This window comes from Primulina huaijiensis, chromosome 9, assembly GCF_012295235.1.
Source record: "Primulina huaijiensis isolate GDHJ02 chromosome 9, ASM1229523v2, whole genome shotgun sequence".
In the NCBI taxonomy this organism is placed as follows: domain Eukaryota; kingdom Viridiplantae; phylum Streptophyta; class Magnoliopsida; order Lamiales; family Gesneriaceae; genus Primulina; species Primulina huaijiensis.
Window position 1 is genome coordinate 14785500 of NC_133314.1, and position 21904 is coordinate 14807403.

At 37.3% G+C, this 21904-nt stretch overlaps 1 protein-coding gene across 1 annotated transcript in view; it reads left to right on the forward strand.

Annotated features, from left to right (window-relative positions):
* Window positions 1–19814, forward strand: part of LOC140983763 (transportin-1-like) — a 33686-nt gene extending 13872 nt beyond the window's left edge. Inside the window, exons 14-29 of the mRNA XM_073450891.1 lie at window positions 5915–6013; window positions 6920–7045; window positions 7174–7248; window positions 7400–7471; window positions 7595–7705; window positions 8267–8350; window positions 8926–9033; window positions 10186–10287; window positions 10883–10945; window positions 11022–11096; window positions 11905–11976; window positions 12306–12430; window positions 18154–18205; window positions 18295–18363; window positions 18450–18509; window positions 19132–19814. Coding sequence (XP_073306992.1) covers window positions 5915–6013; window positions 6920–7045; window positions 7174–7248; window positions 7400–7471; window positions 7595–7705; window positions 8267–8350; window positions 8926–9033; window positions 10186–10287; window positions 10883–10945; window positions 11022–11096; window positions 11905–11976; window positions 12306–12430; window positions 18154–18205; window positions 18295–18363; window positions 18450–18509; window positions 19132–19215 — 1377 coding nt within the window. The 3' untranslated portion in view covers window positions 19216–19814. The remainder of the gene's footprint in view (window positions 1–5914; window positions 6014–6919; window positions 7046–7173; window positions 7249–7399; window positions 7472–7594; window positions 7706–8266; window positions 8351–8925; window positions 9034–10185; window positions 10288–10882; window positions 10946–11021; window positions 11097–11904; window positions 11977–12305; window positions 12431–18153; window positions 18206–18294; window positions 18364–18449; window positions 18510–19131) is intronic.
* The last annotated feature ends 2090 nt before the right edge of the window (window positions 19815–21904 follow it).

The window sequence follows — 21904 nt, forward strand, 5'->3', positions numbered from 1 at the left end:
TCTAGCCCAACGGTCTTGACCTTGAGGAAATTAGCAAAGACATCCGAAATAAATGAGTGAGTGGCCCCTGAATCTATCAAGGCCTTCGTAGCGGAACCAGATATAAAAATTCTCCCTGAAAGATCGGAACTCTAAGTTGAACCCAATAGTTACAAGAACTAAAATTATTAACATGCAAAGGCCAGAGTTCTTCTATCCTAATTCCCGAAAATAATACTGAGTAGAGCACGCAATCCTATCGCAATTTTAAGTTCAAAAATATTAACCTAGATTCCCAAAATATCGAATTTCAAATATAACTCAAAGCGTTAAGATACCTGTCATAAGCATGGTTTCTAGGTTCGTCTCCGTAGCATGGAGAGCGAAAACTCTGCCTTGGGTAGGCAGATTCCTCTGAGGGCACTGCAGAAATAAGTGGTCTGGACTACCACACTTATAACACTTTCCTGAGCCAAACATACATGCTCCAGGATGGCGACGTGAGCACTTAGGGCAAACTGGGTGCTCAAAAGTCCTCGGGGCTGGGCGTCCCCGCTGCTGCTGCTGACCTCTGTTTCTAGGCGGCCCGTGAAAAGGCCTTTTGTTTTGCTGCTGATGCTGCTGAGGAGGAGGGCGGTGTGGTACCTGGACTGGTCGCTTCCCCAAGCGATCTCTCTCAATATCACGCTGATCCTGCTCTGCGGCTAGGGCTTTGGAGACAGCGACCTCATAAGAAGTAGGGTCAGACACCCTAACATCACGGCGCAAGATCGGCCGTAGACCCACAAAGAAATGCATCAACTTGGCTCTAGCATCATTCGCGATCAGGGGCACAAAATGACAACCCCTTTCAAACTTACGGATGAACTCCGTAACGGTCATATCTCCCTGTCTCAGGCTCATGAACTCAGTGGTCAGCCTGGTGCGCACTTCCTCAGTAAAATATTTGGAGTAGAATACCTCCGTGAAGCGCGCCCAACTCAGTGTAGCCAAGTTCAGGGCTACTGATGCTCCTTCCAACCATAAGCGGGCATCTCCTCCGAATAAATAGGTGGCACATCGAACTCTGTCTGCATCTCCAAGCTCCATAAACTCGAAGATAACCTCGAGGGACTTGATCTAGCCCTCGGCAATCATTGGGTCCGTTGTCCATGAAAACTCCTTCGGACGCATCTTCATGAATCTCTCGTATACAGTCTCGGGCCCTGTCGGCCTGGCTGCCACAGCATTGTTCCCCGCAAACTGCGCGAAGAACTGAGTCATCCCAGCTAGCATCTGGGCATTCATGTCTGGTGGAGGGGGCGGAGGTCCATGCCTCTCTTGTCTCTGCTCCTCACCGTCCTTGGTTACGTATGGGTTATGTATGGAACAGTATGCCTCCTAGACGCCAGGTTGGACGTCCGAGAGGTGGTTGTGAGCACCGTCATGTGTAACCAAGGACGGTGAGGAGCAGAGACAAGAGAGGCATGGACCTCCGCCCCCTCCACCAGACATGAATGCCCAGATGCTAGTTGGGATGACTCAGTTCATCGCGCAGTTTGCGGGGAACAATGCTGTGGCAGCCAGGCCGACAGGGCCCGAGACTGTATACGAGAGATTCATGAAGATGCGTCCGAAGGAGTTTTCATGGACATCGGACCCCATGATTGCCGAGGGCTGGATCAAGTCCCTCGAGGTTATCTTCGAGTTTATGGAGCTTGGAGATGCAGACAGAGTTCGATGTGCCACCTATTTATTCGGAGTAGATGCCCGCTTATGGTTGGAAGGAGCATCAGTAGCCCTGAACTTGGCTACACTGAGTTGGGCGCGCTTCACGGAGGTATTCTACTCCAAATATTTTACTGAGGAAGTGCGCACCAGACTGACCACTGAGTTCATGAGCCTGAGACAGGGAGATATGACCGTTACGGAGTTCATCCGTAAGTTTGAAAGGGGTTGTCATTTTGTGCCCCTGATCGCGAATGATGCTAGAGCCAAGTTGATGCATTTCTTGGTGGGTCTACGGCCGATCTTGCGCCGTGATGTTAGGGTGTCTGACCCTACTTCTTATGAGGTCGCTGTCTCCAAAGCCCTAGCCGCAGAGCAGGATCAGCGTGATATTGAGAGAGATCGCTTGGGGAAGCGACCAGTCCAGGTACCACACCGCCCTCCTCCTCAGCAGCATCAGCAGCAGAACAAAAGGCCTTTTCACGGGCCGCCTAGACACAGAGGTCAGCAGCCAGCAGCAGAAGCGGGGACGCCCAGCCCCGAGGACTTTTGAGCACCCAGTTTGCCCTAAGTGCTCACGTCGCCATCCTGGAGCATGTATGTTTGGCTCAGGAAAGTGTTATAAGTGTGGTAGTCCAGACCACTTATTTCTGCAGTGCCCTCAGAGGAATCTGCCTACCCAAGGCAGAGTTTTCGCTCTCCATGCTACGGAGACGAACCCAGAAACCATGCTTATGACAGGTATCTTGAGGCTTTGAGTTATATTTGAAATTCGATGTCTTGGGAATCTAGGTTAATATTTTTGAACTTAGAATTGCGATAGGATTGCATGCTCTACTCAGTATTATTTTCGGGAATTAGGATAGAAGAACTCTGGCTCTGATACCAGCTTTAATGGCCCGAAAATTCGTGTTTGGAAATTTGCGGAAAATTTAAAAATTTTCTTTTTTAAAATAATTAAAATGCCTCATTCATCAAGCAAACTGATAAATCAAGTTAACTGTTCAAAATAGCAGCGGAAGAAATTATTGTTCACAAAATAACAAGTTAAAGTAATACACCAGCTGATAAAAATGTTTGAGCATAAAAATAGTGAATGCTGAAAATGAGGTCCTCGGATTCCACTACTGCCGACCCTCGATGGCTCACTGGTCCCCGCCCTCGGTCCCGACATCATCAGTACCTACAACAATCAAGTCTAGTGAGTCTAAAGACTCAGCATGCATATATCGTAAATAACGAGTAAATAATATAGTAAAATTGCATGCAAGTGAAAATATCATGTCGTGAGACATAACGTAAAATATCATGTCATGATTAATTATAGTACGTGCATAACTGAATTAAAAATCATAGTGAAAATGTTTGCTCCTTGGAGCCCTATAATGAAATAGCATGTAATAATTTTCTGGTGAGATTATGGTCTACGCAAGTGGCCCCTGCACTGAACTGAACTGATGATCGGTAACTGACGACCGGGTGAAGTAATGATCCCATGATAGTGAAATGACCACAAGCAATATCGCATAAATCTAAAAAATGAACATTTTATATTTTCATGCACGTAAAATAATTAAATGGCGTAATTAAATATCCTGTAATAATTTTACCACATAGGTTGGATCGTTCCCAGGCTCGCTGCAATCTAAATATAACATGAAAAATATGTAAATGATTTTGCCTGACCAAACTTTATAATTGAATCTAAAAACGAGACAATTACGCCCAACGACTTCGTATTTAATTATGACTCCGTGCCAACTTGAACCAACACCGAACCATCATTTAGTCATGATTAAAATACACTTAAAATGATGAAATCATGCTCCTAACATGGTAAGGGCCGAAATTTTGGTGAATGGAGGCCAAAACATGAAACGTTCTTTCGAGAGTCAATTTGGCACATCGCACCGAAATTTCTCGTACGACCTCTAAAATGATCCGAATCACAATCGGCCAAAAACATGACTTTCCTAACTCAATGAGGCACTGTACAGTCCAAGCCCATAGGCTAAAAGCCAACCAAGAACTCGAACGAGCCACTGAACCGAAGCAGCAAGTTGCTGTCCAGAAATTCCAGCAGCCGTGCCTTCGCTTCCTTGTGTCGTTTTCGAGACTACCGGCCATTGGGGCTTGAACCACCGACCAGAGGCTCTTACCAACATCATAGGGTATGGTTTGAACCATGGCTAAGGGCTAAAGAGCCAACCAAGATCCGCACCAACACTCAAAACCGAGAGTGCACATGCAGAAATTAAAAGGGTCGAAGGGGCTGTTCTCGTTGTTTGATTAAAAAACTGATTCCACCATGGACCAAGCCTCAAAAGGGCGACTTGGTCACGTCTTAGACATGATAGGGAAGTGTTCTAACCATGGCTATAGGCCCCTAGGCAGACAAGATCAGAAACTTCCTCTATGGACAGCAACTAAAAAAAATCGAGCACAAGATGACACTTAATGGGGTGTTGCTGTCATTTCTGGATTTCGACTTGTATGTGACTCGAACCAATGGACAAACGTTTTCCTAACATGTCCTAGTACATGCCTAGGAGCAGCCTTGGAAGCCTGGAATCGAACCATACCCTGAAACGATCGAAACAATGCAACCCGTGAAGCATGTAGTGTAGGAAAAAAAAAACTGTGCAGAAATTTTTTTGTACAATAACTTGCTGTAAATTTCGGTGGTTTTTGCTTGAATCAAATCATGAGTATGTTGTTTCAAAATACTAATATGGCTTGATTGAAGAGCAAATAAAAATATATACATGCCTTGGTTCGTTTTGAAAGAAAAACGAACGAAACGACCACGCGGCGCGGAGGAGGCGGAGTGATCTTCTAGATCTTCCTTCTACTCAATTATTTTCTCTCTTACTCAAGCTATGAGGCTCACGAAAATGCTCTGAAATGCTCTCAAATTTTCGGTGCAAGGGAGAGGAAATGATGGTTAGGAGAGTGAGGGAGTTGCAATATAAAAGGGGTGGCAAGACCAAGTCTTCCTCTCTTTTGAATTTGAAATGGTTGGATATCAAAAATGATTGTTGGAGAGGGAAATGTAGTGACCGATTCTACATGTCCACCAAGGCTAGGATAATGATCTAATATTAATTAATGGTGGTTAATAAATGAAAGGATTATCATGCCAAGAAATCATAAAGAAAGAGTCAAAGGTGGCGAGTTGTCAAAGAATCGTTTGATCACCAAAGGGGTGGCCGAAATTTGAATTAAAAATGAAGGGGAAATATTGTTTAGTTAGTGTATTTTAAATCTTTAGAGCGTTACCTATCCTTTAAATAATTTAGTGAATTAACACCTTAATTATGGAACCTAAATGAACTTATTTCCTACTTACCTCAAGTTACTTAAATAATTTTTTAAACCTTCTTTTAACTTAAATTAACTTATTAGCTAGCTAAAATAAATTCTGGGAATGTTTTCTCACTATTAAAATTTATCTCAAAACTCCGACTCCAGTCCGGCCTAACTGAATTAACTAAAAAGATAAAAATTAAACTACTGCATAAAATAATTAAATTTAAATACTCATGCAATAAAATTATTTTAATTTAAATACTAGAATTATGCATGGTTTATACGTAATCTGATTTCCGGGTTCTACAAAAACTCTCTTGTAGGACCCATTTTGCCCAATTCAAATTACAATTCAACAAATTGGTAAATTACGATAATATCTCTTGTTATGTGTCTGAAATAGCTATGTAATTCAACCATAAGTTACCAGGTGCTGTTATCTACCATGGATTTCTCTTTCTAGACCAAATGCCTTGTTTGCTATTGTGTTATCTATATTTTTTGTTTGGCTTTCAAAATGAATGCTATTTTCCCTCAAGCTTCTCCTAGCCACGATCATTTTGTTTTTATTTTCTCGTCATGAGATATGTTATCAGAATTATGTTTGTTGTGGTAAAAGTGTGTCTTACTATTTATGTGGCCTGAACACAGGTCTGCTGAAAGTGAAGCTCAGACATACCAGTCATAACACTATTTTTGGAACTTTTTGTCCTTAATTTTTCTTTTCTATGATTTTGATGACGTGATATTGTACCAGTTTGTTTAAGCTTGGCCATTTCTCGGAAGTGTTTTTTACTCATTCTGATACTTATTTATGCTTCTTGTAACATCAAAATTTAAATTATGAAGACCGGTTCAGCGTTCTCTTTTTTCCTAATCCTAATTTGTCTAGATAAATTAATATTCTTCTGATTTGCAGATTATTTCATTTTTGACTCCACTGCTAGATGACAAGTTTCCCCTTATACGGAGTATCTCTTGTTGGACAATTTCCCGTTTCAGCAAATATATTGTACAGGTAATATAAATAGTCTGGTTAGTTTTTGTTTGAAATAGAGAAGGATCTTCGACTCTTCTCTTATGATGCTCTGAAGAACTCCACTACACTGCCCTCTTTGGATTTTTTGAAGTAATAATTATTTCTAGATACTGAAACATGTCTGCTAATAATGTTTTAAAAGTGAACTGGTAAAATTTGGTTCAAGAGTAAATGGCACTTGTCGTATTAGTTATTTGAAATCATCAATTGCTTGATACATGAAGGAAAGGGTCCCCTATACTACTTTTTTTTTTTTGCTTAAATCTATGGTGAATTTCATTTTATATTCGGAGTACTGAGCAGTAGAAACTTTTATTTCATCAAGACGCCAAGTTTTATTGCAAAGCGAGTTCTTGTTTCGACTCAAGCCTTGGTAAATATATTATTGATTTTAGTGTTTCGTTGAAGTTTAATAACATGCCACCAGTTCCCGTATACCTGTGACACAAATGGCTATAAGAAATCTGTGATTAGTTAGGTACAAGCCCTCACATCGTGTTAGAGGGGCTAGGTTTCTTTGTTGCGGTAATTCACCTCCCTAGTTTTCTTTTTACAGTTAACTAGTGTTTTTCAAACCGGAGCTTGTATTGCCTCGAAAGTAGTGAATTGGTAATCGACGCAAGTGAACATATTTGTTTAGAAGGTATATTTTGCCAGGGGGCGGGCAGAACAGTTTTTTTTGCACTATTGACTGAGCTATTCCAGCATTAGTCTTCTACGGTCCCATCTTTTAGTGGAGTTGCTATTTCTTGGTTGACTGATATATAGATATTTATATATGGCTTGAGTTATGTTCTTGTGCCTAATTTTTTGTTTCACGTACTTTTTTTGTTTCCACTCTGATAATTGCTTGTCTAGATTCAGAACAATTTGTTTGTGTTCTAGGGTACTGCCCATCAAGAAGGTCATGACCAGTTCGACAAAATTCTTATTGGGCTGTTACGGAGATTATTGGATGATAACAAGCGTGTGCAAGAGGCTGCGTGTTCTGCTTTTGCGACACTTGAAGAGGTTTTTTTTAGTATAGATTTATTTTGCTGTCCATCTTTCAAATTCACCTCTCTACCTGTTAAACACAGCTAGCGGAATTGAATGCAAATTCAGTTCCTAGCGGCCCTAACGTTTTCTTTAATATGCAGGAGGCTGCAGGAGAATTAGTATCACGATTAGACGTCATTCTTAGGCACTTAATATGTGCCTTTGGGAAATATCAGGTTGACTTCTGTTCCTATTGTGCTCTGTTCTGTTTTAATTCTATCAAATAGGAGATCAGAACCTTTTACTTATGCTCATGCATTAGATTTCTAGAGTCTACTCTACTCTTAATTTCTTGTTCTTTTGTGAAATTTGGCTCAAATTTTACAGAGACGAAACCTTAGAATTGTATACGATGCTATTGGAACTTTAGCAGATGCTGTTGGAGGGGAACTAAATCAGGTAAAACTAATGTAAAAGCTTTAACATCTCTTACCTTAGTTGCATTTATGCTCATTTTCTTTGTCATGCCTCACACAGTACCGCATTAACAAATATTACTTCTTTATATATTGATTACCGCAGCCCCAATATCTCGAAATCTTGATGCCCCCATTAATTGCAAAGTGGCAGCAGCTATCGAATTCTGACAAAGATCTTTTTCCACTGTTGGAATGTTTTACATCAATAGCCCAGGTACTTTAATCACCTTTGTACGTCTTGAAATCATTTTATCCTTTGGTATGCCTCTTCCACAACATCAAAAGAATACTATTCTAAACTTTGTATAAAATTTGAGGACTCTATTCATATCTTTTGACACCTGATAATCTGAGCTGGCAAAGGCAGTAAGGCACTGACATTTACTTTGAATAAAGCATGCTTAAATACCGCAAGTCCAATATGTTATGTTAACAACTGGCCTTATTGTCCCTGAATTTTTCATGCATTTCAATCATGGCTCTAATCTCGAGACGCTGACACAACTCTTAATTTTCTTTATTTGTTGTTAAGTTGTATGTATAATGGCAATCAGAAGCATTATTTAGATTTATTGGGCACTTTCCAATGTCTAGAGAATTATCTTTTATTTGCTTTTAAATCAAATATGCACATGATTCAACAGTGTGTTTTAATGGGCATAGGTCGTCATAAAACTATGGGCTTTTGAATTTTTTTCCTGACTGAACACTTTGTTTTTGTATGATTGTGACTAAGCTGTGATAATAGTCAGAGTTAATAATGTGTTCTTTGCAGGCACTAGGAACTGGTTTTTCACATTTTGCGCTGCCAGTGTTTCAGAGATGCATTGACATTATCCAAACTCAACAATTGGCTAAGGTTTTCTGTTGCATGATATTTGTTTACTGAGTTATTGATTGTGTTAAATATTTAACTTTGTTGGCATCTATAGAGTATTTACTAACAATTTGCCTATGTACGTTAAACTTCGATCCTGTGTTCTTATGATTTGATCATGTAGCTATTCTTTCCAGTAACATTCTATGGTCTTGCTCTAACTTTTATTTCCCTAGATATGCAAGTTTCTTCAGAGTTCAAGGCAGTCTGTGGGACCATAATGATTAAGAATTTAGTGTCACTTGTTTAGAATGTATGGAAGTGTCTTCTATATATTTTAGTTCTGCAATATCATATCAATTTGCAATTGGAGACTGCGCCTGACTTTGTTCACTTTTTTCTTTCCATTCAATTGAGTGTACTGGTCCCGATTCTTACTAAGCTCGCCCTTTTTTGTGAATTTTGATTTGGTGTTTGTGTTTTTCTAGATCATTTCTGTGGCACTTGTCCTATTATGTGTAGATTCTGCTCTAAATACGTTACTCTTAACGGAACTGATCAAAATTAATTAATTTGTTCACTTAAAACATGTCCAAGTGATTGAAGCTTTCTTTCAGGTTGATCCTGTTTCAGCTGGTGCACAGTATGATAAAGAGTTTATTGTTTGCTCTTTGGATCTTCTCTCTGGACTGGCTGAGGGTCTTGGTGCAGGGATAGAGAGTTTGGTACTTCCATTTTCCTTGCTCTTATTTTCATGATACCACACCATTCTTAGTATTTGTGTATGTATTCCCTTCCTCTAGTTTATGATTTTTTTTTTTTTTGGGGGGGTGGTGTTGTGAAAATGATAGAGATGGTAATAATTTGATAATGCAGGGTGTTTGCTATCCATTTATCTGAATCTTTAAAATATTATTTTTTCATTCACTATTATGGGAGCATAAACTTTTCCCAAACTCTATAGCTAGTGAGAGGTCGGCCAAACAATAGGTTTATACTTAAATATATCCTCTCTCGATGAAGCTGAAAACCAGGGAAAATCACCTGGAATTTATATCCAAAATGCACGTGTACGCTAACGCTAGACATATATTAGGTACTAAAGGACCAGAGAGCACCCGAGACTAACTTAAATATATATCGATTCTAATAGCGGTATGCATAAAAATCTGGGTATCCAAAACATGCTACACATCCAATCCGAAAAAACCTGTTCGATCAAATATCCACTATTAGCAAATCAAAATTTTCTGGATATGCAGTGTTACTGGATATGATATAGATATAAAATTCTAAAATTCATGGATATTTGAAACTGTCCGTTTTAGAGTCAAGAATTTATGATGTTTGACAATCGTATATTTTTTTTTATAGGAAACTAAACTTGATTATCATAATAGACGTGTTATAATAGTAGCAGATGAGTAATCCGCAAAACGAGTGACTGTTTGAAATCGAAAAAACACTACCACACTATCGTCATGACCATATAAATTTCCAATCCCTAACTAAATCTGAAATAGATAGGTGATTAAACATGTTTGACGATCATATTGTTTGAATTTGTATTGTATTTTAATTTTTCTTGATGTATTTTTAAACTTTAAGAATTGCAAACTAATGATATGAGAAGTATGGGAACCTAGTTGCTATTTTGTTTTTGAACTTTTAATGTTTAGTATAATACCATAATTTTTTTTTGAGATCTTAAAATAAAGTTGATCATACTGGACAGATTGGACAACTGTGGTATCACATCCAAAAAAAGGAGAAGCGAATATCCACATATGCAAAAATCTATTTTTGGCTGAGTTCCTGATCTGAATTATCCATGGTTGTGTATTATAACAATTTTCTCTTTATGATTTGTGTTGCAGATTTCACAGAGTAATTTAAGAGACATTCTACTGCAATGTTGTATGGATGATGCATATGATATCCGCCAAAGTGCTTTTGCATTGCTTGGGGATCTTGCTAGAGTAAGTTGAGAATGTGTTTATTCTAGCTTCGATCCACCTGTCAAGCTAAGTTCTTTGTATCCTGATCTTTTTGGGAGCGTCTATAGATTCTCTCTTCCCTGTGACAATTTGTTGCAAATGAACATTATTATGTATGCATTGCATGCATACATACACATATGTGCGGATTCATTTATTATGTATGCATTGCATGCATACATACACATATGTGCGGAAGTGCGCATCCACGCGTCTGTGCACTTCCTCCCTTTTAGCTTTTAACATATTTATATTAAGCTATATATTGGTGCAACCCATATTGGTGCAACCCAATAATCAGAATGTTTTTATTGACTTGATCAAGTTTGTCCAGTTCGTTTGCATTCTCGTTTATCTGAATTTCTTGATGTTTTATCTATGGATTCTCTTCCCTGTTACAGTTTATTGCAATTGAACTATATTACGTATATATTACATGCACACACACGTGCATATATGTGTGGGAGTGCGCATTCACGTGTCTGCACTCTTCCTCCCTATTAACATCGAACCTATTTATATTAAGCTATATATATGGGTGCAACCAATAATCCGAATGTTTTTTTGACTTGATCAGGTTTGCCCAGTTCATTTACATTCTCGTTTATCTGAATTTCTTGATGTTGCTGCCGAGCAATTGGTAAGTAAACCAACCTTTTCTTGAATCGTTTCAGTTTTTCAGCTTTAGGATTTTCGTTAATCCTTGTTCATAACAGAACACTCCAAACCTAAAGGAAACCTTGTCAGTCGCCAATAATGCATGTTGGGCTATCGGAGAACTAGCGATAAAGGTATGACTATTTGTTTTGCATAGAACTTTATTTGTTGTGCTTACAATATACCTCTAGGAGTATTTTCTTTGTTTCTGTAGAGAATCGGGCTGCTATTACCATGACATTATTTTGAGGCATGCCAACACTTCCATTTTCGTCTCTATAGCATTTCACTATTATTATAATGTGCACCCTTCATCAATTTCAAATTCTGATTTCATTGATACCTGTCGTGGGGCTTGTCATGTGTTTGAGCACCACATTTTCTTTTGCTGGAGTTGGTGATGATGGCATTGGTTTTAGTCTCACTCTTGTTTTTACTAACTTTAGAGTTATGAAGACGTTCGGCTTCTTCGAATGTACTTCATTGTTGAAAAAATTTCCAGTATGTTTACAAAACAATTAGAGAAAATGGAATGAATTATTAGTTTAGAAGAAATATATGGCCGGATATTGCTGTAATATATTAGGAGATGTCACTAAATGAACTGCTTTCTTAGAGCTGGTGGTTGCAAAATTATTGCATGAAACAACCAAATTCTACTCTTGAAGTGAGTCCAATACCTTTAGTTTTGTTGGTTTCAATCATCTGTTTAGATCAACCGCTCCTGTTACAATAACTTGCGATGCGAAAGCTTCTCTTTTCATCTCCTATTCTGCTGTTTGGAGGCGCCAATTTCAAGTTCCTTACTACATTTTTCATGCATCATTCACATTTTGTTTTCAATCTGTTCATGCTAATTGTTTTTTTTTGTTTGTGGAATGCTTTTTATTACTTCGGTGTAGATGAGTTTTGTGGTTTTATGATTGGTTTTCTTAATTGCAGTTCCACAAGGAGGTATCTCCTGTTGTTCTAACTGTAATCTCATGCTTGGTTCCAATACTTCAACATCCTGAGGTAATCGGCTGCCTTTTTGCTTCTCATTTTGTTTTATAAAGTTTTTCTTTGGCTCACCTAAGGTTAACTTCAATCATTTTTCGTTGAACCTGAACTTGATTTTGTAAGTTGTTGATCTGTATCTCTATTTTTGTCCAAATCATTAAATCAAGAAAAGTGCAGTATCTGGGTTTCTTTGTATAGTTTCTTTTCAAATTGTTTACCCAGCCTTTTTCCTTTTCCTAATATTGTACTGAGCCACATTCAGTGCGACTCATCTCACAGAAAAGATAAGAGAAAACCAAGCTTGACTGGACAAAGTGTCTTATGGTTTGATTTACTTTGTGAAGGACCTGAACAAATCGCTCATAGAAAATAGTGCCATTACACTTGGAAGACTCGCATGGGTTTGTCCGGAGCTTGTTTCACCACACATGGAGCATTTCATGCTGTCATGGTGTATGGCTTTGTCCATGTAAGTTATTTGCTTTCTTACTGACTCATGATTAATGAAGTTTCAGTCATGGTGTATGGCTTTGTCCGTAGTTTTTCTACTTGCTTTTCTTAATAAAATTGTAGTACAAAGGTTCAATTGAATAAGAGAAAACACAAAAAATAACCTCAACAAGTTAGAAACAAATCCTACATTATCAAGTTTAATTCTACCGAAATCCTATCTAATATTCTATTTAAAATAAAACCAAACTTATCGACACCTCCCTCAAGTTGGTACGAAATTGTCAGTTATTTCCAACTTAATGACTTGGTTTTGAAAGAGTTGTCTTGAGAGCCCCTGGTCAAGACATCTGTAACTTGTAACGTGGTTGAAACAAGGAGTGCACAAATCACTCATTCCTCAAACTTCTCTTTTATGAAATGCTTGTTGATTTCAATATGCTTGGTTCTTTCATCTAGAACGAGATTATGAACAATGATGCAGCCTTATTGTCACAGCATAACTTCATTAATAGTTTTATAGCTATTTTCATATCATCCATAACTCTTTTTACTGAAAGAACCTAGCATACACCTTGAGCCATAGTTCTGAAGTCTGAACTTAGCCTTTGCATTGCTTCTAGCGTCGACGCTTTGTTTATCGCTTCTTCAAATTACTAGCTTCCCCTATAATTCCTTTCTTAGACCTTGCTACATTCATTCCAAGAAAGTACTTCAAGTGCTTCATCAAACTCTGTGGCCAACCTCTCTCGCAACTAGTTCATCTCATCAATATCGTCTCCAATTAATATTATGTCATCGACATAAACAATCATTACCGAGATCTTGTGTGTAGATGACTTCGTTGTGAATAAAGTAAATCTCTCAAACCACGCTCTGGAAGATTGCTTCATTCCATAGAGAGATTTTTTCAACCTGCATACTTTCGATCCAAGTTTATCAGTGAAACCAGGTGGAGGTTCCATATAGACTTATTCTTCCAAGTCACCATTTAAGAAGACATTTTTCACATCTAGTTGATTCAAATTCCAATCAAGATTGGTAGCAACAAATAAATAAACTCGTATTATATTTAGCTTTGTCACTGGAAAAAACTTCTCGAGTAGTCAATCCATATGTCCGGATGAAACTTTTGGCAACCAGACTTACTTTATATCTTTCCAAAGAACCATGGGAATTGTATTTTGTAGTGAATACCCACAACAAATTTCCATTGGGTTGGTCGACTCTCCTAATAATCTTCTCCAAAGCTCTCGTCCTTCAAAAATAACTTCCTTCCATTCAGGTATCGCTAGGGCCTCTTGTACGTTATTCGGGATACTAAAATAATCTATTTGGGAGACAAAGGTAGAAAAAAGTGACAAATTTCTATAAGACACAAAGTTGGACAACGGTGCTTAGTGCATGACTGAGTACCTTTTCTCAGAGCAACAAGAAGGTCGATAGAATTAGAAGATGCTTACTTGGGCATACCTTGATGATGGTCAGATGAGGTCTCGTGCGTTTCTCAATTTGGCCCTAGATCTGGTTCATGGCTTTGTGGAAGGACATTATCTCATCTTTCCTTTGCATGACCTTTCCTGGTATACGCCAGACCATTGAGAAATTTTCGACTCCCTTCTACTAGATCAAACATACTATATCAAATAGAGCAACTGAATTGTCATTAATTTCAAATTCAAATCTTATGTCTAAATTATTAATACATTCATCTTCACCACACGAGGACTCCCCTGATGGTGAGTGTCATAGTAAGACTGATCCTAAAAAAATATGACATCCACAGAGACAAAAACACGCTTGGATATAGTATCAAAACATTTATTTCCCCGTTGGTTAGCTGGATACCTAACAAATATACATTTTGAGCACCGGGATCTAGTTTGGAGTGGTTGAGATCATGATTATGAATAAATATATTCTCCCAAAAATTTTTAGGGAAAAAATTTGTCATGAGGCGAGTGAGTAGTAGAAAAGCATTTTTGAATAATATAAGTGGGAGATTGCAAGTTCAAGATCCGTGATGGTAAACGGTTAATCAAACAGGTAGTTGTAAAAATAGATTCAACCCAAAGATGCCGAGGAACTTTTAGTCGAGAAACTAACTACCCGAGCAACTTCAAAGAGGTGTCTATTTTTCTTTCAACCATACCATTTCGTTGAGGGGTATGAGGATATTAAATTTGACGCACATTCTCCTTTTCTAATAAAAAATTTTAAAATAAATTCTCGATCACTTCAAAATATTTTATCCCAGTGTCGAATTGAAAAAATATGTGCAACCTTAGTTTTATCTCTTAAAAGAAATATCGAAGTCATAAGAGTATGATCATAAATAAACGTGATGAACCAACGTTTCCTAGACAAAGAGACCATGCGAGACGGACCCCAAACATCACTATGAATGAGAGTGAATGGTGCAGATTCTTAAACCTATGATGTTTACTCAATGCACGAGATTCACATTGAAGTAAATAAATATCTTTGCTAATATAAAGTTTTGGTAATAACTGTTTAAAATAATTAAAATTCGGGTGTCCCAAAGGATAATGCCACAACATAATCTCACTATTCCTAGAAGTTGCAATGGAGTTGAACCATTTCTTCTGGTCTGTCGGCCAAAGAAAGAATGAGCATGGAGAATGGAGAGACCATTGTCCTGCCTAGCATTGCCAATCATTGTCCCCGAAGCGGATCCTTGAATTCACAATGTGAAGACAAACAAATCACATGACAATGAAGATGAAGAGTTAACTATGACAATAAAGAAATATGTAGGACATTTTTAAGAGTTTAAAACGGAGAAATAACTATAGAGCACTTGCCAACAACAGCGGCAAACAAACCATCAGCGATTTTAACCTTTTTGTTGCCGGCCCATGGTACATCTGAGAAAAAAAGTTGGGAATTACAAATCATGTGATCTGTTGTGCCGGAATCTACAATCCAAGAGGTGTTAAGACCTCGAATTTGCAAGATTTGCTAAGGCAGATATACCTGTTTGGGTGATGGAGCAAGAGGGATTGGTTTGCTAGGTGAGATTTGAACATTTTTGACAGGAGCTCGATTTGATCCTTTGTGAAAGGAACCGATTCTGAAAGAGAAGATTGTTGCCCAGAGTCATCGCTACATGTTTGAAGAGCACGACCAGCCTGTTTGGAGCCTCCAGATTTCTTCTTAGATTGGCAGGTTTACTGTGAATTTCCCAGCAAGTTTCCACGGTATGTCACGGCTTGTTACACTACTTACACCATATTTTGGGGTTACCTCAATTGCGATCACCATTCGAGCCACTGCCTTAAGCAACAAGAGCCAAACCATCAGTTTCTACCATCGAGTCATCCAATCGTCGTAGCATGACAAGGCAACATGCTTCCTTGCCAAATTTCAGAGAAGACCTCATGAATGCTGGGGTTAATTAGCCATGCAGTGACCAAAGAGTTCTACGATCTCCATTGTTTATATTTGGGATCAGTGGATGCCGGTGGCTTTATTTCACCATTTAAATATCCTAATTTGCCTCTGGCATCGATCACAAGGCGCACACATTGAACCCATTCCAAATAATTCTTGCCATTGAGTTTATGAATTGTAATTTGAAGGGATTTATCAGCTAGGACGATATTTGAAGGAGGTTTAGAGATTCCATCCGAAACAGCAGCTCTTGAAATCTGTCGCCACCTGGACCTACTCCGCCTGCTGAGCTGCCGCCGTTCGGACCTGTAATAGAGCTCACATTCGCAGCCCTGTAGTTCATATTTGATACCATGAAAGTAACGACACAAAGGGATTTTCTTAATAAAATTATAGTGCAAAGGTTCAATTTAATAGGAGAAAAAGCATAAAATAATCCGAACAAATTTAATTCTACCCAAATCCTATCTAATATTTTATCTAAAATAAACCCAACTTATTGACAAAAATAGATGGGGGTTATACAAAGAGTAAATTTGCAGGTTTTAAATTCTTAAACCTAAATTCAACTTTATCCTAACTCAAACCTAAAAAACTTTCTTTAAACTCCCTAATATAATAAAAATGACAAAAATACCTTTATATGTGTTAAATTTAATGATTGACTTTACTGGGCCGAAAATGGTATTAGAGCCTAAGAAAATTATTTCAAACATACAAATTTATTATTATTAAACAATTAAATGTTTGAGGAGGAGAGTTTTTTCAAATAACATGAATCCGAACCCATGTTCGAGATTAATTATTTACAGGATATATTCCGGAACTTTGGAATATTGGAAACAGGAAGATCTAACCAAGGTTAGATATCAAGAAGGAACTTATCAGAGTTCTAAGGTAAACTTATGATTCAAAATAACAGGTTTCTAGAAATAGTAACGGATTCATCTAAACTTTTAGGAGATCTTAGAGAAATTCAAAAGACAGTACAAAATTATTGCAATATGTTGTATTATGTACCACAAAATGTGGAAAAAATCCTTGAAAACCAAGAAGAATTTCTGGGAATGTTAAAGGATATTCTAACAAGAATTCAAAATCTAGAACAACAACCAGGTTCTAGTAAAAGGACTTCAGAAGGAAGGTTACCACCATCCTTTGGTACTGAACCCTTATTACACCAAAGAGAGAAGGCCAAAGTGATGCCAAAACCTTTAACTGAAGAAGAAAAAATGATCAATCTAATCAAAACAGTCTCAGAAAAGAAATTAATCTGATGACAACTTTAGAAAGGATTGGTCTCGAGGATCTCCAAGATCTTGCAGAATCTTTTGCAAATATCAAGGTTGTAGATCTAAAGATGAACAAAACTGAGGGTGAACAACCTACCATAACCTAGTCATCTTCTTAGGAACCACCACGAGCAAGCGTGGGATCTTAGAATATGAATATGAGAGAATCCCAACCAGACTTTTATACTGGTGGAGAATCACGTCCAGCGGCAACAAGGTCAAGGAGAAGTCAAATTCCCTTGCACCAAACACCATATGGGAAATCTGTTTTAGAGCCTATACATTCTTACGGGGTTATGCTTAATCTTGATGTACTAGACTTCAAAAACAGAGAAGATCTCATAGATGATTAGAGATTCGCTATGAGAATCGCAGCAGATACACTTGATCTCAACAGAGAAGGATTCATTGAACTTTTAGAAATGAGTCTTATGTGATCAGTTAAAATTTCTTGGGACATGACTTCGGTAGTAACCAAAGAGTCAGTCCTAGCCGGAGAATCTCTTAGTGAGATAGCCGGAAGAATGACTACCTTTTTTAAAGTACAATTTATAGGGGTAGACTATTTTAACAGTCAAGATACATAGAAGAAAAAGAAATACACTCAAGCTCTGTATAGTCTTGAAATACATGATATATGTTTAGTGGATGAATATATTATGTTATTCATTAAATATAGATGGAATTCAGGGATCGAAGAAGATATAACAATGCAACTTTTCTTCGCCAAAATACACTCAAGCTCTGTATTTTTTGCATTTATGGTTAATGAATGATTCTTGGTCGACAGTTGTCTTGTGCCCATGCTCCTATTAGTGAAACTGCTGGTTGTAAGATAGAGATTTTTAACCGTTGATAAGTGAATATAGCACGTGTCTTCTTATTTGTTAAATGGTTTACCAACTGTACGTCAGTGTCGACTATGAACTGCAATATATTTTTATCTGTTCTCACTTTTGCGAGTACATGGTGTATAAGATCTCGATCATCGTTTTATTTAACCCAGATCTTTTATTTTCCTCTGTTTGTCTTACAGGATTCGCGATGATATTGAAAAGGAAGATGCTTTTAGAGGTCTATGTGCAATGGTAGGCATTTTCCTATCCTATTACTCCAGTTAGTTTCAGTCCTGTCTATTTTATATTGCCCATCACATCATGTTTCTGATGTCTGTCAGGTTAGAGCGAATCCATCTGGGGCTTTACATTCGCTTGTTTTCATGTGCAAGGCCATTGCAAGTTGGCATGTGAGTCACGTGTAACTGTGGTGTCTAAGTTTGTGTATAAAAGGATTAATGTTTTTTTCCGTTTCTCATCTTCTGTTCTTTCATAGGAAATAAGGAGCCAGGACCTGCATAATCAAGTCTCCCAGGTTTTGCATGGCTATAAACAAGTAGGTGATTCCTTGTTGATATTTTAAGTTCCTTATTTACTTCTTCATTGAGAATCTGATTTTTAATTTCATTGAACAAGACTTGTACATTCACTCCACAACAAAATGATAAAACCACAGATCTCTTCGTTCGGCGAAGAGTTTCACTTTAGAAAATAATGAACTGAAATACTTAAGGGAAAGTGGCTAGTAAAGAATGGAGCTTCGTGTATGTTACAAAACCCAGGTCTCCCCTCCCTCTTTTGTGGTGGTAGGTGGCGTCTAGTTCGTGGCACCACTACCCACCCTGAATAAGAAAACAAAAAAATGTATGTGCTGCTTGCATATGTTGCAAAACCCAGATCTCCCCTCCCCTTTTCTTGGCAGCAGATGACATCTAGTTGGTACACATCCCCACCTACCCTGAATAAAAAGACTAAAAAATTATGTGCTGTTTGCTTATGTTGCAAAACCAGATCTCCCCTCCCCCTTTTGTGTCGGCTGGTGGCGTTTAGTTCGTTACACACCACATCCGCCCTCAAAATACAAGACAAAAAATGTTTGTGCTGGTTGCATCCTGTGAATGTGATGAGGTGATTAACAAAAATCTGATGCATTTCTCAACCACTTGAAACATTGCCAGATGCTGAAAAACGGAGCATGGGAACAATGCATGTCTGCCTTGGAGCCACCTGTGAAAGAACGGTTATCAATGTATCAAGTATAGGAATCTTTATGGTGATGAATGTTTGTTGTTCCATACTGGCGACCATTTTCCATGACTGCTTCAGAGCTGTGCTTTCAGTCCACATCTGTACTGTTATCATTTTAAGCATGTTTCTGATAGTTGTAGAGCCATTTTGAGCCCGCGATTGGTCATGTTCTCCAACATGTTCTCATTGAAGTGCTTGAAGTGTTTATACGATCTTTTTATCGGGAACAAGAAGCTGTGGCCTGAGATTTCGGTTTCCTGGCAGGGCCGTGCTGTGTGAATTTTACGCGTCCCTTGATTGAACACATGTTAAGAGGTATCCGAAGTTTCGATTTATACCTTTGGCTTCTTCGTCTTCGTTCCTGAATTCTTTGAACGAATTCTTTGAGGTTCTGGTCGGGTAGAAACCAATCAAGTTTTGTCAGAAAACGCTTCAAATTCATTTCTTGGGGTATCGAGAGTAGATATTGTTACCCATTCTGGGTTTACTTGTGAAAACAATAAACGCTATACATAGCTTTGAGTGTGGTGCCTTAGTCGGATATGTTAAATCTATTCTTAAAGGTATTTAAACGTCGTATTTTCGAAACCATGATTTTTGGGTTTTCTTTGGATGGATTGGGTTCTTGAAGGACCATGTGTAAGTTTAGGAAAATAACAAGATGCATTGATTGTGGCACCTCATTGATTGCTCCACAAACATGATTCAGTCTATATCTCATGTTGCATTATTCATGTTTTTTTTCCATATTTATATAATCTTCTGGATTTGTGTCATTTATTTATTTATGAATATGAGATGAAATATAATTCTGAAACTGACAAATAATGGAATTTACTTTGATGTACTCAAAATGTCTTTTATATTTCGATAAAAATTTACTAAAATAAGATTTTATGATAGTTTTTATTAAATAAAAATAAAATATTTTTATATTTTGAAAAGGGGGTATGTTTCATTAAAAAAACATACTATCACCCCAAAGTTAATTCCTTTAAATCCTTTGACGTTAATAATGCAATATAGATAATGTTTTTTAAAAACTAATACAATATTGATAAAATTGAATTTCCGAGAAACAAAAAGCTGGCATATATATTAAGTGTTCATTGAAAAGTTTAAGCGCAACGTCGATGATTTATAGTTCATAAAGCACAAAGACCCCAAGTTTAGGACGATGAGTTGAGTATGAAATCATATTATAACAAATATATGCTCAAATTGAGACAAGAACTCTGATTCAATACCTTATTATAACAAATTCCTTCCTTAGCAAAATTATGATATGGTTGTCAATTTTATTATCCATTTTCGAGCAATAAATAGTCATACCCGTCAATGAACTTTTATTAGCATGTATTTAAATAAATTTAATTACTTTGACCTAATCGATATGTCAACTGGGAATAGGTATCCAAGTCTCACATAAAGATACGACCAGATCTCGAGTCGAGTTCGAAATTCAATGATAACAAACTCTACCGTCGACATAAAAAAAATGATTGGTCAGCAAGATTTTTTTACATGTATAGTCTTCTAACTTCCTATGATTAAAAATCATCAGAAAGAAAAGGTGCAAGACTTTTCAACGGCTATTCAATGATCATTCTGAAAACTGTGGTGGTCACGATATGGACTTAATATTATGAAATAATAATGGAATCATGACTCAAACGACAGAGTGAAAGAAAACTAGCTTGAAAAGTCAACTTCTGACTGATTTGTTTTCAAACGTGGTTGCATTATTTTCACATCCTTTACTTGTGAAATTCTAAGGATGATTTTCAGGTTGATATAAATCTGCTTATGATAAACTTCTAAAAGATCAAAATCAAAAAAGTATGAACAAAATCTCCTCCAACGCTAAATTATATGAACAATGAAAAGCTAAGAATGACTTAAAATTTTTACTTAAGATTCATCTGGTACAAAGAAATTGTCAACTGTAGCATAAAATCGGCGATAACGTTGAATACTAAACTTTCCCTGGTCTCTATCGAATGTTACCATATTTATTGGGATTTTTACCACATCTGGCTTGACATGACTTTGTAAACTATATATTACAAATCTAGTAGTAATGAATTATATTATGTTTATGATACATTTAACGTAAAAAAAACTAGTATTTTTAAATAATTCTTGGGAATCTTCGAGTTGGTGGAAGAGCTGAATGTTTGGCTTATAGTCATGAGTTTGATTCTCTATATCACTACTTGTTCAAGAGAGCCTGTCGCATAGGATTTACATATCGCGGTTTGTCTGGCTAGCGTTATGAGTTTTATCATCACAAAAAAATTATATTTTTAAATAGCGGATTCAAATTAAATGCATAAAATATGATTAATGGGGTTGTTTTTCTTCCATAAATTTTTCCCCAAACTTCTAGAAAAACTAAATACCATAAACATTTCATTGAGAAGACATGAAATATGGAATCCAAATGGTTTTTTTTAAAAAATAAATAACCCAAAAAAAAAATATCAGAGCAATTCTATTATATCTCACCTGCCCCATCTAACCGGCCTCATCATCCCATAAAATTAAATAACAACTGAGCCAGAAAAAATCTTATTCATCTAAAATCTTTAAATTCGACATTCTAAATTATTTTTCTATAAAAGAACAAGTATGACTAATCAGGATAGCGAGTCAGACTCTAGTCCGACTATTTTAAGGATGGGTGGTGATACCCCATAAGGA